The sequence below is a fragment of the Hemicordylus capensis genome, chromosome 3, assembly GCF_027244095.1.
Source record: "Hemicordylus capensis ecotype Gifberg chromosome 3, rHemCap1.1.pri, whole genome shotgun sequence".
In the NCBI taxonomy this organism is placed as follows: Eukaryota; Metazoa; Chordata; class Lepidosauria; order Squamata; family Cordylidae; genus Hemicordylus; species Hemicordylus capensis.
Genome location: NC_069659.1, coordinates 314971123 through 314988396, shown reverse-complemented (window position 1 = coordinate 314988396; position 17274 = coordinate 314971123). Strand labels below are relative to the sequence as shown.

Genomic DNA, 17274 nt, shown 5'->3' with positions numbered 1-17274 from the left:
TTTCAAAACAGTTTTCAGAGGTTTTGGCAGTGGGGTACTATTCAGTTTATGTTCAAGGAATTTTTTAAGTGTTTAGACACTGGTGTCTAACAACCTTTCCTCATAATGAATCCCTTTGTGGATTCATTACACACACCAAAGAGTCTAAACACCTCAAAAATTCCTAAAACTGAGTACCCAGTGGCTTACGGGTGGAGGGGTGGTTGGCACATGGGATGCTACTAATTCCCCACCCCCACCCGCAAAGCAATGGGGTCAAAATTAACAGAAGAAATGAAGGTGTGTAATGAAGACACCAAAAAATCTAAACACTTCAAAAATTCCTAAAAAAAATAAGCTGAATACACCAGTGTGTGTGTGGGGGGGGGGTTGTAGTTGACACATGGCAGTTGACAGTTGACACTGTCCAATGACAGTCAACATGTATAGAAGAAATGAAGGTGTGCAATGAATCCTCCTAGGGATTCATTATGAGGAAAAGTTATTATATAACAAAGAATCCAAACACTTGAAAAATAGCGACCGCACATTTTGCTCCATAACTCTACTTCTACAAGCTTAGCTTTTAAAAAAATTAAAGCTGGGGATCCATGTTAGGGTTAGGATAGGGCAACTTCGAATCCCCATTATTTCCTATGGAGGAAATGTAAAAAAAAAACAACCATTAAAAACAAAAACAAAAAACCCCAATCATTAAAAATCAACCAAGTGCCCCATTACCTTGAAATCTGATGGGTAGGTGGCACCCATGGGGACCTACCCACCATCCCAATTTGGTGCCCCTAGGACCTTTATAAGTGGTCCAAATTGATCCAAATCTGAATCAAATCCAAATCAAATCTGGGGTAATTCGGGGGAACAGATTCAGACACAAAACTAATCAGGGGTGATTCAATTTAGGCACAAATTGAATTAAAAAAATTGATTCATGCACATACCTAGTACTAAGCAACCTAGTACCCAAACCCTTAACACTGGGATGAAATCAATGGCGTTTCAGCCAGCATATGTAATTAGAGGTTTGGAGATGAATCGTGCCTGGCTATTTGCTTGAACTATTATTCTTAGATTTTTTCCCCCCTCATGAGCACAGCTTAGACCACATTTAAGAGTAGTAAATGTGGGTTATTTTGCAGAGTACCTATGATTAAGACAATACACACACACACACACACACCCTTGACTTATGCCCCAGTACATATGCCCCAGTTATGATAATTCTCCTCCTCATATTAAGTGACCTGTCTTTTAAGTGTCATCAGGGGTTCTCAAACTTGGGTCCCCAGATTGGACTTCTGCACCTATAATCCCCAGTCACAATATCCAAAGGCCATTCTGACTGGGGATTATGGAAATTGAAGTCCATCAACATCTGGGGACCCAAGTTTGACAACCCCTAGTCTACATACTGGCTGAGACCATTGCTTACAACCCTGAGTTCTGGGACTTAAAGTCTTAAATCCAAATACCAGTGCTGGCTTGAGGGCTGATGCCACCTATGCTGGCCACATCCCTGATACAGATGCAAGCATCAAAGGGCTGGACCAGCCAGACTAGCTTCACCTGCCTTACTCTTGCACATCTCTCCTTTCTCCTGGCTGTTTACCTTCTGAGCATGCCAGGCACAGGGTTTTTAAAACCCATCCATGATGGGCCCAGAAGTTAAACAGCTGGGAGAAGGGGAAGGCACATGAGAGCAATAGGGATGTGCACGGAACCGGTCCGGAGGCCCTTTATGGACCTCCAAACCTGTTCAAAAGTCCAGCAGTTCAGCCAGTTTGAAGGTGGGGGTGGTAACTTTAAGGACTGGGGAGGGTACACTTACCCCACCCCCCACTGCATTCCCCCCACCAGCATTGTCATTAAAATCAGTCTAGCAGGCGGTAGCATACCTCCTTGCCGCCCCGGTACATCCCAGACCGGAAGTGGCCGGATGTGTTTGCTGCACGTGCGCATATTGAACCAATTTTAATGACAGCACTGGCGGAGGAAACATGGGGGGTGGGTGGTTAGAGCACCCTCCCCAGTCCTTACAATTATCCCCACCACCACCTTCAAACCGACAGTCACTGGTTCTGTGCATATCCCTAGAGGGAGATGGAGATAGAGATGGAGGTGGAGCTGGCCCAGTCCCATGTCCCATACCCTTGCGCACCATCTTCTCCTTTCCCCAGCTGCTTATCTCAGCAGTGCTTTTAGAACAGAGTGGTGGCTTGCCTGCTGTCTTGCAGCTTTGGAAGCAGGATAGCTCTCTCTTTGCCCCACACACCAGAGGCCTGGGAAAAAGAGAGAGTCAATCCAGTTAGCAAAGCAGCAAGGCAGAAGTCATAATGTTTGGTTTTTTTCAAATGGTTTTGCCTGTTGAACATGTGATGGGCATTGGCTGACTAAAAACTGAATGGTAATTTTAAAATTTTCTGTTTCTTTCTCATTTCAGCTGTTCGAGTTCATGAATTTTTTGGCTGAGAATGTTATCTTCTGCTATATGGGACTAGCATTATTCACTTTCCAAAACCACATCTTCAATGCACTGTTCATATTTGGAGCATTTGTATCCTTTGTTTTAAGTACTAGAGATTTATTGCATGAAAAATGTGTACTGACTTTTTAAGAGCCAAGTCCAAAAGACCTCAGGATGAGAAGGTTGTGTGAGACAGCTGGGGAACAGTTTCTGTCTTCAGTACAGGTCTGTGTGAGCAGTTGAACCTCTATGATCTCCTCAGGCACCTGATAGAACAGACAATCCTCAGATCATCCTCAGTGTTTTGTTTTGTTTTTTATGTACCAGGTCTAAGTTTTTATGCATTAGCCTTTTTCAGTGAGTTGTTATATATAGCTGAGTTATTAGAAGAGGTCTGCTTTGTACATGGCTGTTCTCACATATTGAATAGGCAACATGTACTATGGAGCTGAATGTATTTATATTCAGTTCATTCATTATTGCAGATATAATCCAGATTCCAGAGATCTCTTTCTGCATGGGGAAATAGTTTACTGCAATTCTCCAGGTGCAAGCAGCTGGATCAAACAACTTTGGGACCAAACTAGATGCTCACTTAATTTTATTTTTAAGAGGTCTGCTGATGTATTGCTTGATTTCTATAACCCTTTTCATGAAATAATCCCAAAGCAGTTTACAATATAATTAAAACAATGAACAAATAAAATACAAAAGGTACAGATATTAAATATAAATATAAAAATAATATCTCTCTATTCAGAAATTTAAAAAACTATATAAAACAGTAACAGCAAAAACACAAAGCAGCAGCAGTAAAAACTGTACTCTCATAAAAGCCGGGTGAAGAACCACGTGTTTACTTGTTTTCTATAAACTATAATGGAGGCTGAGGCGTGGATGCCAGCTGGGAGAGCATTCCAAAGCCTGGGGGCAATGACTGAGAAGGCCCTGTCCTATGTGCTCAACAGCTCTCACTATCAGTATGCAGAGCAGAGCCTCCTCCGATGATCTTGTAAAGCAGGCAGAAACCCTTGGGAGCAGGCAGTTATCCCTAGAACTGCCCACTTTATTAATAAAAGCAAGCGGGGGGGCAGAAATGATTCAGATCATGGCTGTGTGCATGGAGAAGGAGGGATTAATCCAGCACTATTTTACCACCATAAATCAACCCCCAGAGCTGTGCCAGCTAAGAACACACTCACAATCCAGGCTGTTTTTCAGGGAAGCTTTTCTGCCAGCAGCATTAACCATGTCATAGAAGAACCCTTGAGAAGCTAATGAAGAGTCAGTGTTTGCTGGGATTTAACTTTAAGGCTCCAGGGAACTATAGGGTTCTTGAGCTATCCCAGAGGCCACAGTTTAGGGAATATTCTGGGCCTTGAGATCAAAGGACCTATTCAATCATTCAGCTTGTCTGACTAAGGCACTTTCCAGATTAGCTGCCCAACAGCGGCAAAATGCTTCCGTTCAGGCAAATCGCATTCAAAATGTAAATAGCAAAGTGCCCAGCAGGGGGAGCAGTCTTGCGAAAACTAACAACCTGAAAAAAACCAGCAATTTTTTAATGCTGGATATACAAGGTTATAGCACTATATCGCAGCGATTAAATTCGAAACAAGGCATTGGAAATATGAACGGCACCCTGTTGTCAGCGTAGGGACTGCAGTGTTACAACACAGGAAGTGCACACTTCAGAGATTTGTCTTGACCCCGTTGCAGGATCTAATCTGGAAAGTGCCTAAGCTTGGGGGAAGCTTCCTAATGAAACTGAGCTCACATTTAGCAGAATCCTTTTATATACTCTGTGGAGTCCAGCTTCCCAAGCACCTGCTTTGCTCTATGCCCATCTACAGCAGTAGGCAGGAACTACTAGACAGTACAAGTCTAGTACAAGTTGCCACATACCATAATTTAGAAGTGTAGCAATTGAATTTGGTCTATATGCTCCTCAAATCCCCATCAAGGATGCTCTAGAAGTTACCACACAATTAGTTCTCATCTTCAACCATCCACAGTATGGTTCAAGCTTTTAGCAAAGCTGTGGTACATAGGATGAGGTCCTGGAGGAAACCTGCTACCAGCCAGATATCTGTATACATTAAGAGATGCAATTTTATTCTTTGTCTTATCTATTAAATAGCTATTAAAATAGCTATGCAACTTTGGCATTAGAAACATAGAGAAATAATGAGAAAACCAACCCATTTTCTCAGTCATACAAAAATAATCAATATTGGAGAGGGGAAGCACTGATGTGAAGAATACTGGACAGAGACAATATAAACTGAGAGAAAATGAGACAGTAATCAAGTCCCAGATTACATCTATCCTTTTTGAATTACTGTTTGAAGAAAGAATATTGTTGGTGACTGTACAATTTATAGTATGGGGTTTCTTTAAAAGATTGCAGAAGCTGTTATCTGACAAGTTTGGATCACAAATTCAGAGAAGGTAAAATGGGTAGTGGCAGAAAGATGTTCAAGAGTAGTAGAGAGGAACCTTAGAACTGAAGCGTTTCATTAATTGTATGGGTAGAAGTGGGTGTGAGTATGATACAAAAATACTAATTTTGGTTCTCCCACAATCACATATAATGACTATTCTGTTTATTTTAGAACATAAGTTCAACATATCTTCATCTAGTTTTGCCCTTTCCCTCCTTATTTTTCCTCAACTTCTTCCTCCAAATAATTGTAGGTGGCCATTTTTATAGCAAGAGCCTGTAACATATACCCACTTTCCTTCATTCTCAACTTGGGCCGAAAACAAAAGATCCCCAGGAATTTTCAGCATATGATGATGTTCTCGGGTAAGTTGATTGCTTCAGCCACTGGACCTCTTGCTGAAAAGCAAAGCATACACAGAAAGGTTGGAGTTTCTTGTAAAGGAAGGGGGAAGGAAAGATACTCTACCACACTACCGGAAAGATACTCTACCGAGCTGCTCCATGATCCACAAAATTCCCTGGAGAGATTTATCATCACTTCAGAAAGCATTGCCTCTGTCCTGTGCTGATGTGTAGAAATGATTTTAATCATTTTAATCACCAAGGTGCAGCCTGCCCATTATGGAAGCTGATGAAGGGGACTTGAAAGCAGCAGCTTGGCTGAGAAAATGAAAGTAACTCATTATCACCCTATTGCAGAATGGCTACCTTATCTTTTGGGAACTGACTCACTCATTTTAGAATGTTGATAGCCCCGTGCTTACAGTTTTCATGTAGTAGGGAAACTGACAGGCATTTGCCTTCTCCCCGCTCCATGCAGGAAGCATTTGAATTACATCAGCCTGTACACACTGCCCCTTCCCGTGTGCTTTATAGTGTTTTCTTCGTTGTTTTTCCTCCTCGCAAAACTATTTGTGACCCCCTGAAGGAGTACCTATGTCACATATTGGAGTGCATGCTGAAGGGGAGGGGCACCTGCCCACTCCATCACCATGTAAATATTGCCACCACTTGGTTAAGTGTCTCAGCTGGACCATAAACAAACACAGGGATAATCGAGAGAAAGATGGCAATGCCTCTATCAAGAATGGAGCCATCACTCAGTACTAGAACATCTGCACTGCAGGCAGAAGGACCCAGGTTCAACCCCTGGCAACTCCAAGTAGGGCTGGGAAAGACTCCTGCCTGAAACCTCAGAAAGCCACTGAAAGTCAGTGTAGACAGTGTAGACTGAGTTAGATAGACCAGAAGTCTGACTTGGTATAAGGCAGCTTCCAACATTCCTCTGATGAAATGCAAATTGATCAACTGTTTGGGTTTTGTTGAGGGACATATCATAAGGACATAATGATTACATTAGACTTTTACAATGTATTATATAGATAGGCAGGCAGACAAGTCAGTGGTTCCTAGTGTCCGGGCAAACTGATAGGCCTGTGCAAATTTGGATTCAAAAATTTGGATTTTATCCAAAATTGTGCAAAATCAGTAAAAACTGGTAAAATCCAAACCCACCCACCCACCCCAAAATCAGATCGGCAAAGTCAGAATTAATTTTGAAATATCAAAAATAATTTCAGAAATAATTCAGAATATCGGGATTCACAAAATGGAGCCCATGACATATTTTGGTGGGATAGAGTGGCTAAAATCATGTTCTTTGGTTATTTTTCATGTTTTTAAGGGCGGGAGGGAAAGCTTGAGAAAAATGCAAAACTTTAAAAAAATGAGGTGTGATGGGAGTTATTTCAGAAGGGGATGACTCTTAAGTGGCAGATGGCAGTGATCAACCAAGGAGCATTTCATCATGCTAGGGCTCTGTAAAGTCAGAATGGAAATGTCAGAATTCATCTGAAATTTGCAAAATCAGTTTAAAAAAAGACCAGAATTCATACTGAAATCATGTCAAGTGTACAACATGGAAGTAACCACCATTAAAAACCTTCAGAAAGTAAGGTTTTCCCCCATAGAAGTGAATGGGGAAATGGGGGGGGGATCACTAAAAATCACCAGATGGTGACTTGTAAATTCTCATTAAAAATCACACATGAAGTCCACATTGGCAAGTCTCTTGAGTTGTAGTAGTGGTGGTGGTGGTAGTAGTAGTAGTAGTAGTAGTAGCTGTTGTGTTTGTTTGTTTGTTTGTTTGTTTGTTTGTTTGTTTTTTCCAAAGATATGGATCACTCCTCTGATTTTTGGTGAATTTTTGAAGAAAAATAAGAAATAGCTAAAAATTGAAAAATCTGGGGGATTTGGGGGGAGGGATAAAATTGAAAAAAGGGGTTAAAACTGGCTTGTTTCAAGCCAGAACTTTACAAAAAAAGTTCTAGATCTGAAGCCCTCCCTAGGATCACCATGCCACCCCCATGTGGAGGGAAAAGGACATTCCTTTGATTTTATATTAATTTTTGTCTTCCCCATTACAGTCAGTAAAAATAAAATAAGCCAGATTTCACAATTCTTAGCCAAAAACAAAAAAACAAAAATTTGCCAAAAACCAGAGGACTGACCCATAACCTTGAAGAAAACTTTCAGAAGTTTTTGTAAAGTTCTGACCTGAAACAAGTGAGATTTCACCATTTTCAGCAATTTATAACAAAAATTACAAAAATTCACCAAAAAATCAGGGTATTGATGAATTTCCTTAAAATTCACTTAAATTCACCTTAAATTCACCCTGACCTTCCACCCCCCCCCACCCACCCCCCACACACATACATATGGAGGTTGGCTCTAGGACCAACCCATGATTTGTGGTGATTTTTTAATTTCCCCACTGATTGCTATGGGGGGACAGCCAAATTTAAGTTGAAATTCAGATACACATTCCAAATCTGACCCAATATCTGACATTGCCAAAGCCCACTGCATCCAAATCCAACATTGTTGACATCGGATTTGGTCATATCTGAATCGGAATCCAAATTTTCTGAATGTGCACCAGCCTACTGCACCAGATATGGTGCAGTATTCCACCCAAACTCCACCTTTCAGAGCCAGATGGAGCACATGTCCCACTTACTACAAATGTAGAAAAAGAGGCAAGATATTGCTTTTTTAAATTGCCGAAATTCTTTTTATCCCCATGTGAATACCAACAGAGAGTAGAAATAGCAATATTGTCGCCTCAAAAGAGCAAAGGAGTAGGGTTGTTCATGATTGCTCACTATGATTTTTGCCCTATGAATGCCTGGTCAGTATGCCTGGGTCTGACAAAGGAATGTTAATAACAGTTCATCGGATTTGGTCATATCTGAATCGGAATCCAAATTTTCTGAACATGCCCCCTGAAATGTGGGCTTAATGGGTCTGACTGGATTATCAATGGGGGAGGCCATAAAGGGTCTTATCAAATTAAAATAGAATCAACCTGATTTGGGCTGGGTGAGGTGCAAGGTGATTCCTCCCTGGATCCCTGGTTCCAGAGATGGTTATGTAAGGAGTAGCTTTGGAAGCAGCTGATATGTGTTTGTGTGTGTGTGTGTCTTTTGAAGGCTGGTGTGCATATAATAAGCTAACAGTAAGTAAGTAAAACTTTATTTTGGTCGTAGACCAGCAATACAACAATATTAAAATAGCAATGATAATGATAATACTAATAAGATGATAATATAAAATCAGACTACATTTATACGTATTTGGCATATTATATAACAATATTTGGCCACGATATGAATAACATCCGAATTAGGATTAGTGAGCAAATAGTTTAAATAAAAATCCTCTCCACGACCTGGAAAATTAATCAAAAGTGCGGCAATTTGTTGGCGTCTTATGTCTCTGTAATATTCACAATGCAGTAAAACGTGAGCAGTAGGTAGATAGGTAGACAGACAGACAGATAGATAGATATATAAATTTTACTATGCTTTTTCTTACCACTGTTCAGCCTCATTTAAGATCTCTTTACTTCATGAGCTGAGCTTCAGGGGCGGGGGGCATTTTAAAATCAGGAAAACTGAGGCAACTTAAGAGTTCAAGGTTCTGCTTTCTGGAAAATGATAAAACCTGTCTCTGTGCCTGAAGAATTTCTCAGCTGCTATTCCAGCTCCATCTTGTGCTCTTCTTCTAAATAAATCAAAAGGCAAAGACACCATGTGTGTCCAGTTATCTCTCTTCAATGAGAAGCCAGAGTCAGAGTCTGAGAAGCCATGCACCCCTAGAATTTCTTACCACTCTGAGTAGTGGCTTTGGGGATGTATAACATATTGAGGCTCTTCTCATGATTAAAGCTGCCGCCCTGCTCGTCTGTGGGGAGAGCGGACAAGCAGGGCAGCAGCCCTGGGTGGACAGATCAGCTGCCCACGCAACTGGCGGCTCCATTATGGAGCCAGCGGGAGCTGGGGGGATCAGGGACTGCAACCCCCCAGAAGCTCCAGCATGCCTTGCGCGGGCGCGCAGGGCATGCTGGAGAGACCCCCGAGCCGGGAGGCTTCTTTTCAGCCTCCCGGTCAGGGGTCTCCTCATGAGTAGTCATGACACAGAGCCGTGCCGCGGCAACTCACGAGCAAAAATACTGGGTTTGTGAAGTGCTCGCTCCACAAACCCGGTTTAAGGGGTGGGGTAGTTTGGTGGGTTAACCGCCTGGAGGCCACCGGGCTCACTTGCGAACCCGGTGGTTCTCACAGTCAGGCAAAATCGGGCTAGGCTCCCCTAGCCCAATTTCACCTGATCGTGAGAATAGCCTCATTAACTCTCACACAATTCTACTGGTTGCACAATCTTTTCATGTCAATGAGCTGTGGTATTGTTATTTGGAATATAGATTTACCACTTTTTAACAAAGATGATCCCAAAGCCATTTATTTAGTAACAGGAATGAGAATATGTTCCAAGGGGGGCTTCCTGTCTAAAAGGAAATACAAAGCAGACATCAGCACCAGTGGGATGGACACTATTCTGTGCTCAATAGGGCCAGTTGCCATCCCCCTGTGAAATATATGCCATCTGCCACTTTAAGTGGTGCAACAGGGAAATGCTTGACTAACAAGGAGAAGGTTGCCGGTTCAAATCCCCACTGGTACTATATCAGGCAGCAGCGATCTAGGAAGATGCTGAAAGGCATCATCTCATACTGCGCAGGAGGAGGCAATGATAAACCCCTCCTGTATTCTACCAAAACAAAACCACAGGGTTCTGTGGGCATCAGGAGTCGAAATCGACTTGACGACACACTTTACCTTTACCACTTTAAAAAGTGTCTCTATGCTCACTTGTCAGGGGTATGCTACTTAGGGAATCTCTTGGCTATACATTATGCTGTTTTTAGTATCTCAGCATTTACTATATATTTTAATGATCCATATTCCTATAGCAGACAGTCCTATGCTTTCTCTTGGTTAGAAACCAACTTTCCCTTAGTTTCGGAGTGAATCTAGTGATTTTCAGGTCAAAGCACATAAAATATGTAAAAGGCTCATATAATGATCACATCCTAAAGAGGTTAAACCAATGGTTTTGCTCATTATTTATTTACAGGCACACCCTGAACAAGGACACTCTAATCTACATGCAATATTCTAATTATGACTTCATTAGAACTATTGTTAGGAATCATTCCTAATTAGAGGCTTATATACCATGCTGAAATAATGTAGTTATGATGGAGCAGTGAGACAAGAATCTAGGGAAGCAAGAGAGGCAATGCTACTGGGACAAGAGACATACTTTGCAGGCTTGTGTGTTGCAAAATTTCTTTTTCTTCTTTAGCTTCAGCAGCAATGAGAGAGAGAGAGAGAGAGAGGTAGGAAGTGGAGTCAAGCAGCTACTCATACATTCCCCAATCCAAAGCTCTCAGGGAAAGCTATATAGTGCATAATTAATGGCAAGTGCATCTTAAAAAGATAATGCAGAGCTAGAAAAGGTGCAGAACAGGGCACCCAACATGATCAGGGGGTTGTAGTGATTCCCTTATGAGGAAAGATGACAATGTTTGGGCCCTTTTAGTTTAGAAACAAGGCGAGTGAGGGGGGACATCATAGAGGTGTTTAAGATTATGCACAGTGTGCATCAAGTGGATGGAAAGAGGGTTTTCTTCCTCTCACATAATATTAGGACCCCGGGGTCAGCTTGTAGAAATTCAGTTATGGGACACACAGGACAGACAAAAGGAAATACTTCTTTACACAATGAGCCCTTTCTCACAATTGTGTGAGAGGGCTTCAGCGTGGGCAGTGAGGAAGGCAGCAGAAACTTGCCTTCCCCGCAGATGAGCCAGCTGCCGGGGTGTGAGATCCCACACACCGTGACACAGCACTGCTTCCCCCGGCAACTCAGGCTCCCAGAACTCCCACAATGCACCGCACGAGTGTGTGGTGCATTGTGGTAATACCCCCAGAGATGGGCGGGCGCCTGTCAGTGTTGCAGCATTGGCCGAAAGCAGCCGGCACTGCACAATCTAGAAAATGGAGCTAAGGGAGCACTTACTCCCTTAACCTCATTTGAGAGGCGCGGTTGCTGCCGGAGAGCCACCGGGATCAGGTGCAATCCTGGTGGTTCTCCCGCACAGCCAAGACCAGGCTTGGCTTTCTTTGCTCAGTCTTGGCTGCGCATGAGAACAGCAACAAGGTATAGTTAAGTTGTGGAATTTGCTGCTGCTGGGTATGGTGATGGCCACCAGTAAGTGGGTTTTTAAAAGGGATTAGACAGATTTATGGAGGATAGGACTAGCAATGGCTACCAGCCTGGATAGTGTATTTTTCCATCAGGCTCAGAGGTGGCATGCCCCTGATCACCAGGGGCTAGGGAACACCAAGAAGAGGAGGTGGTTGCCCTATCAACCTGCAGGCTTCCCAAATGCACCTGGTTGGCCACTGTGTAAAGCAGGATGCTGGACTAGATTGGCCTCAGCCTGGTCCAGCAGGGCATTTCCTATGTCCATATATAAGTACTGCCATAGGCTGTGGAGATGGTCACTAGCTTAGTTTCCTTAAAGGGAGCTTAGACATGGAGGAAAGATCGCTGATAGTCATGATGACTATGTAGATCCTCCATGTTCAGAGTACCCATTTCTGGGTACAACATCAGGGCTGTTGACTTCATCTCAATAGACTTGTAAGCTTCCCAGAGGCATGTATGACCACTGTGGGAAACAGACTGCTGATCAAACAGGGGTCTATGTTTGTTCTTATGAGATCTTGCGATTAAGGGTGATTTTAAAGCATCATTTGTGACAGGAACATCTCAGCATAATTTAACATCTAGATGTGCCCCAATCAATATTTAATGATGTCCTGGGGAACACTGGAAAAACAAGCATTTTCCAGGATGTGATTGTGTGCTGCAATCCTAAGCATGCTTTTGTATTCTATCTAGCTGTCTTTTGTGTTTTGTTGTTTGGATGTTTGTCCCAGGAGGATCCTGTAGAGAGTGGGAGGTGGGGAAGTCAGAAAAGAAAAGTGAGGGAAAGAAGAAGGAGAAAATGAAGCTGAATAAACCTTTAGTTCACTCTACATAAGTTTTCTTTGTGTGTATGAGAGAAGCAACTATAAAACACATACATACTTACTAGGAAATAAGCCCCACTGACATCCCTAGAACTTACTTCTGATTTGGCATCTTTAGAATCATGCTACCATTATACATTGCACCCTGGAACAATAACCAGTGATATGTTCTCTCCTTTTGACTTTACCTCATCAAGAATGATAGTATATAGCCGCATTCAGTTATAACAGCTAACTGCAGTTAATCGTGACCGAGGTTGTAACTCTGTTATGCCCAAACTCGTGAAACCACAGTTATGGGCCAAAAATTACCTCAGGTTTGCCTCACCAAACTCCAGTTTGAACCTTCAGTTATCTTTAAAGTTGACCACTGATAACTGAGGTTTTGCTGGCGAAGCATTACGTCCAACTTCTGGTACAGTTATAACCACAGTTTTGTGCCGATTTTCAAATCTCTAACATAGAGGCGGTGGTGCAGACCCACCCAAGGACATGACTTCTCCAAACTTTTGGTGTTTCTCGCTGGCAGCCTTTTGGAAAACCAGCCCCGCTCCTCCTTTCAGTTATGCAGCTATGGAGTTGCCAAGGTACAGGGATGCTGCCACACTCCATCTTGCACTTGTCAGCCTGTCAAGATGCACAGTCACTTGGGGGCAGCCTGATTCCCACTCTGTCCCTTGCTCCCTCCACCTTGCAAGTGGAGGTGAGGGCACAGGATGACAGGATGGGGACCGAGTGTTCTGCTCTCCGAGAAGAGAGCAGCAGTCATGTGTTCACAAGCACAAACACTCCAAGTAGTAACATAAGCAGGGTACCCCCATCACAGCACCAGGAGGGGAACATTTTCCGGTGGGGGAGGACCCAGGGTCAAGTATAAAAGGCAGAGCAGCAACGTTCTATTATTTTCACATATAGGCTGGAGAAGGGGCAGCCATCCCCTTCCTCTTCGGGGATATTTGCTCCCTAAATCTTGCTCATGAGACGGGCCATCTGCGATGACACATCTCAGACAATATCATGCTGGAGACCTAGCCCATTACCCCATGGAACACTCTCTCATGAGAATGGCAGACTACAGGGAATGAGGGAGGAAGCTCTATGCAGGAATGCCATGGGGATGGGTACCTTGGCGAGTGCTTTCCAGCCTTGGTGACTACCGCGAAGCTGCTGTCAAACCCTGTGCCCTGCCAGCCCTCACACCAATGTGGGGATGTGTGCCCCTGCTCACAGCCCTGAAGGGTGAGCCCAATGTTCCAGGGCTCACATCTGGAATCTTTGCACAGATGACCCTCATATGATTTATATGTTACAATGGTTACAGGTCACAGGACGTACCAATCAGGCATAATCACCAGTACCAGATGCCCTTCTGGGGTTCTATGTGCCTGCAGGTGCAATCTTAGCATAGGCATGTCCATAGTTTTGTTACCTGCCCAAGCTTTTGGGATGGGGTGGGCCATAAATTCAATTTTCAAAAAAAATCCCTCACTTTTAAGGTGCCAAGTACTTTACAACAGTTCAGCTTTCCAGCATAGCAGGATTCTGCACAAAGTATCTAAGGCAAGTGTTTCTGAAATTATCTTGAAGATATAAAGTAAGCCAAGAACAAGTACACCTACATGCAAATTCATGTTTATGAAAATAGTAGTGTATATTCCTTGCTGCATAGGAAGATTTCAGTATGCCTTATTATTATTACACTCTAACTCAGGACTGGGCAGCCTGTTGTTAGTAGCCAATCTGCAGTTTATTGTAGCTGAAGATGATAGGAGCTGTAGTGCATAAACAAGCATTCTCAGTAGTGCTGTGCACTCTTAAAGGCCACCTTATGCAGTTGGATTTTATTGGTTAGAGAAACAAATATCACTATACCTTTCTATAAACCTCCCATCACTGATGTGACGGGAGGCTTATATGAAATTCATGCATATCTATAAAGTGTTCCCTGAACTTTGCGTGAATTACTGGTTTAATTTAGAGGACCTGCTCATCATTACACACAGTGTTTACAATTTGCATTGCATTTTTCTTGAAAACAATCACATGTGCATGCTGCAAAGCCTCTTCCATGTGCAAAATAATGTTGTTTCTTTTGTATATCCAGGAGACGAGGGGGGTGTACTTTGGTAAATACACTATACCATTGGCCCATGCATAGCTTACTTATTACCACTCTATGGGGAACTTTTAATACATGGATCTGGCTCCATCCCCACTGTTACCTTAATGCAGCTTTATTTGGTCTCTGTAGGTGTATACTGTATAACTCTACATTGGTTATAACACTGCAAAAGCAACTCCATGTTAAAGTTTAAAGTCACATTTTATTGGGCACCCATTGTCTCAAGCATTAAAAATTTTTTTTAAAAAATTACCCATTACTTTGCAATGGTGAATGTTTGTTCACTGGCTTTTAAAATGAAAATGCTACCCATTTACCTCCAAACATGAAACAAAAAGAGAATTAGAATAAAGGTTTCCTGACTTAAGTCAAATACATATGCTTAAGTTTTAATTGTGTTTTAATTGTGTTTTAATAGTTTTAACTTTTAAATTTAAATCTTTTTTGGCTGTTTATATTCTCTTGTAAACTGCCCAGAGAACTTCCGTTTGGGGCGGTATAAAAATATGTTAAATAAATAAATGGCCAGAGGTGCACCTAGATAATTTTGGAGCCTGGACCTAACTGCAAGTTAAGCATAATTTTTTTACACATAGGTTCTTGAGAGCATAAACCACACCACCCAGGAGAGACTAAAGAGGATTTGGGGAGCCCCAGGGGGTGTAGAGGCCCTGGACTTTAGCCCTGAAGTCCAGGGGTAAGAACGCCTCTGTAAGTAGCCCTTAAAAACATGAGTCTATAGCTTCAAAGCCCATGTGCTCAGTTTAATCGTCCAGGTACTTGTTACAGCAATGTGGAATATCACCAAAGAGAAGTCTCTCTTTCATAACTAAGGTACTCTGAGAGAGGGGCATTACCACCTAGCAGCCAGCATTTTGTGTCCATCCGTGAATAGATACAAATCATTTAATCACACATTCTAGCATACATGCAGCTGATGTGTGCTAAAATTCTCCTTCCTGCTTGACAGGACAATGCAGAAAAACAATTCTCCAGATTAAAGAACTCACACAGGGGGACATTTTACAGAGTAAAAGCGAGGGTGGTCTTGCAAATGGGTGGTTTTCCACCCCCTTCTCTCCGATGTGCTCTGTGACCAGTGTACCCTGTAACAGGGAATCCCAAATGTGGTCTACAACTCCCAACACCACAAGCTGAAATGGCCTTTAGCTGGGGATGCTGGGAGTTGTAGTCAATAATATCTGGAATTCCCTGTTACGGGGAGCACTGTTGACCCCTGAATATATATATCTGAAGGCTGTGTGATTCTCAGGGAAATATTTTTAGGGGCCATAGAGTGCTTCCGAGGGAAGTGGAAATAGGTGAAAATTGTCCCATTCCCCCCACCCCCCTGCAACACTCAACTGCTTTGCTCTTGAATGCAGCAAATGCACGTGTGCATCCAATGCTATATGCGTGCTTTGTAAGTTAAAATGTCAGCATCTGTTGATTTCCTTGCAGCCTCTGGTGATATGGACTGGGCAGTCAGTCATGTGAATGCTGAAGCCATGTGCAGAATGGAGCAAGAAGCAGCTTTTTGCTTGTCTCTTTCAGTGTTCAAACACTATTCACACAACATCTTACAAAAGCCAAGTCACACAGAATTGTGTATATGACAAAATCATTTATGGGACCATGTTTTTTGGCTGTTTTGGCTATAAAACAGTGCTTTTGAGTCAATTTCTGTTGTCTTCTCACAGTAGGTGTACTGTGAGAAGACAACAGAAATTGACTCAAAAGCACTGTTGAGTACTATGCAGTGCCTCCAAAAATGTCCTAAAACTACTGCCCTAGGGATCCTTACTTGGAGGTAATTCAGTTGAAATCAGGAGAGGCACCTTCCAAGTAATTATCAATTGGAATATAAATAAGATTCCATCATGAGCAAAAACATGTCTTGCAGGTATCATAAAATCTGTTTTAATATTTGAAAAAAACATTACTAGTTAAAACATCATAGGTTTTTTTAAAGTGTTATAAAGTTTATTGCACATGAGTTAAACATTACAACATGGCATTAGTGAAATGTGATTCTCCGTATGCAGAAACACAAACTTCTAAAAAGGAAATGGTTTGGCACTGGTTTTCTCTCTCCCTGAAGAACCACAATTCAAAACATGAAATAAACACTAGCCTTTTAGCTTCAAATTGTTGTGCTATTATTTCTAGAATGCTGTTTTGTGAACACTTCAATAATAAATCCACATGCCATTAACTCTTCAGAACAGCATCTTTTACATAAAGGCATTCAACAGGACAGCTGAATAAACAGATACTGCAACATCCACAGATTACAAAGCTCAAGTGTTTCTCAAAATGATTTACTAGTTCTTTGCTCAAGTAGATTTTCAGGGTAACTTTCCATTTCACCCCTCACATATGTTTGGCCCCTTTGTGGGGGAAAGGGGTTCCACCAAGTGTCAAGTTGCCTCTTACATTTCAGTAGATATGGAATTGCATACTTGGGAGTTATTTCCTACTATTAACCCTTTGGAAGTCTCTTCTATTGCCAAACTCAGGATTGAGACCAAAATGAAATCTGAAACAGAATTTTGCAGTTCCTTCAAGAAGGAACTACTACTACTTCCTTTCAGTTCCTGCTTCAAAAGCAAACTACTACTACTACTACTACAGACATGTATATACCACTCTTCAACCAAAGTTCCCAAAGCAGTTTACACAGAAAAATAAATAATACATAGATAAGATGATCCCCTGTCTCCAAAGGGCTCACAATCTAAAAAAGAAACATAAGGCAGATACCAGCAACAGCCACTGGAGGGATGCTGTGCTGGGGTTG

General features: G+C 42.2%; 1 protein-coding gene across 2 annotated transcripts in view; it reads left to right on the top strand.

The window, feature by feature from the left end:
* Positions 1–17274, top strand: part of SLC9A9 (solute carrier family 9 member A9) — a 455942-nt gene that overhangs the window by 257916 nt on the left and 180752 nt on the right. For both annotated transcript variants that reach the window (XM_053308421.1, XM_053308419.1), the window contains 2 exons: positions 2438–2551; positions 5159–5270. In XM_053308421.1, coding sequence (XP_053164396.1) covers positions 2438–2551; positions 5159–5270 — 226 coding nt within the window. The remainder of the gene's footprint in view (positions 1–2437; positions 2552–5158; positions 5271–17274) is intronic.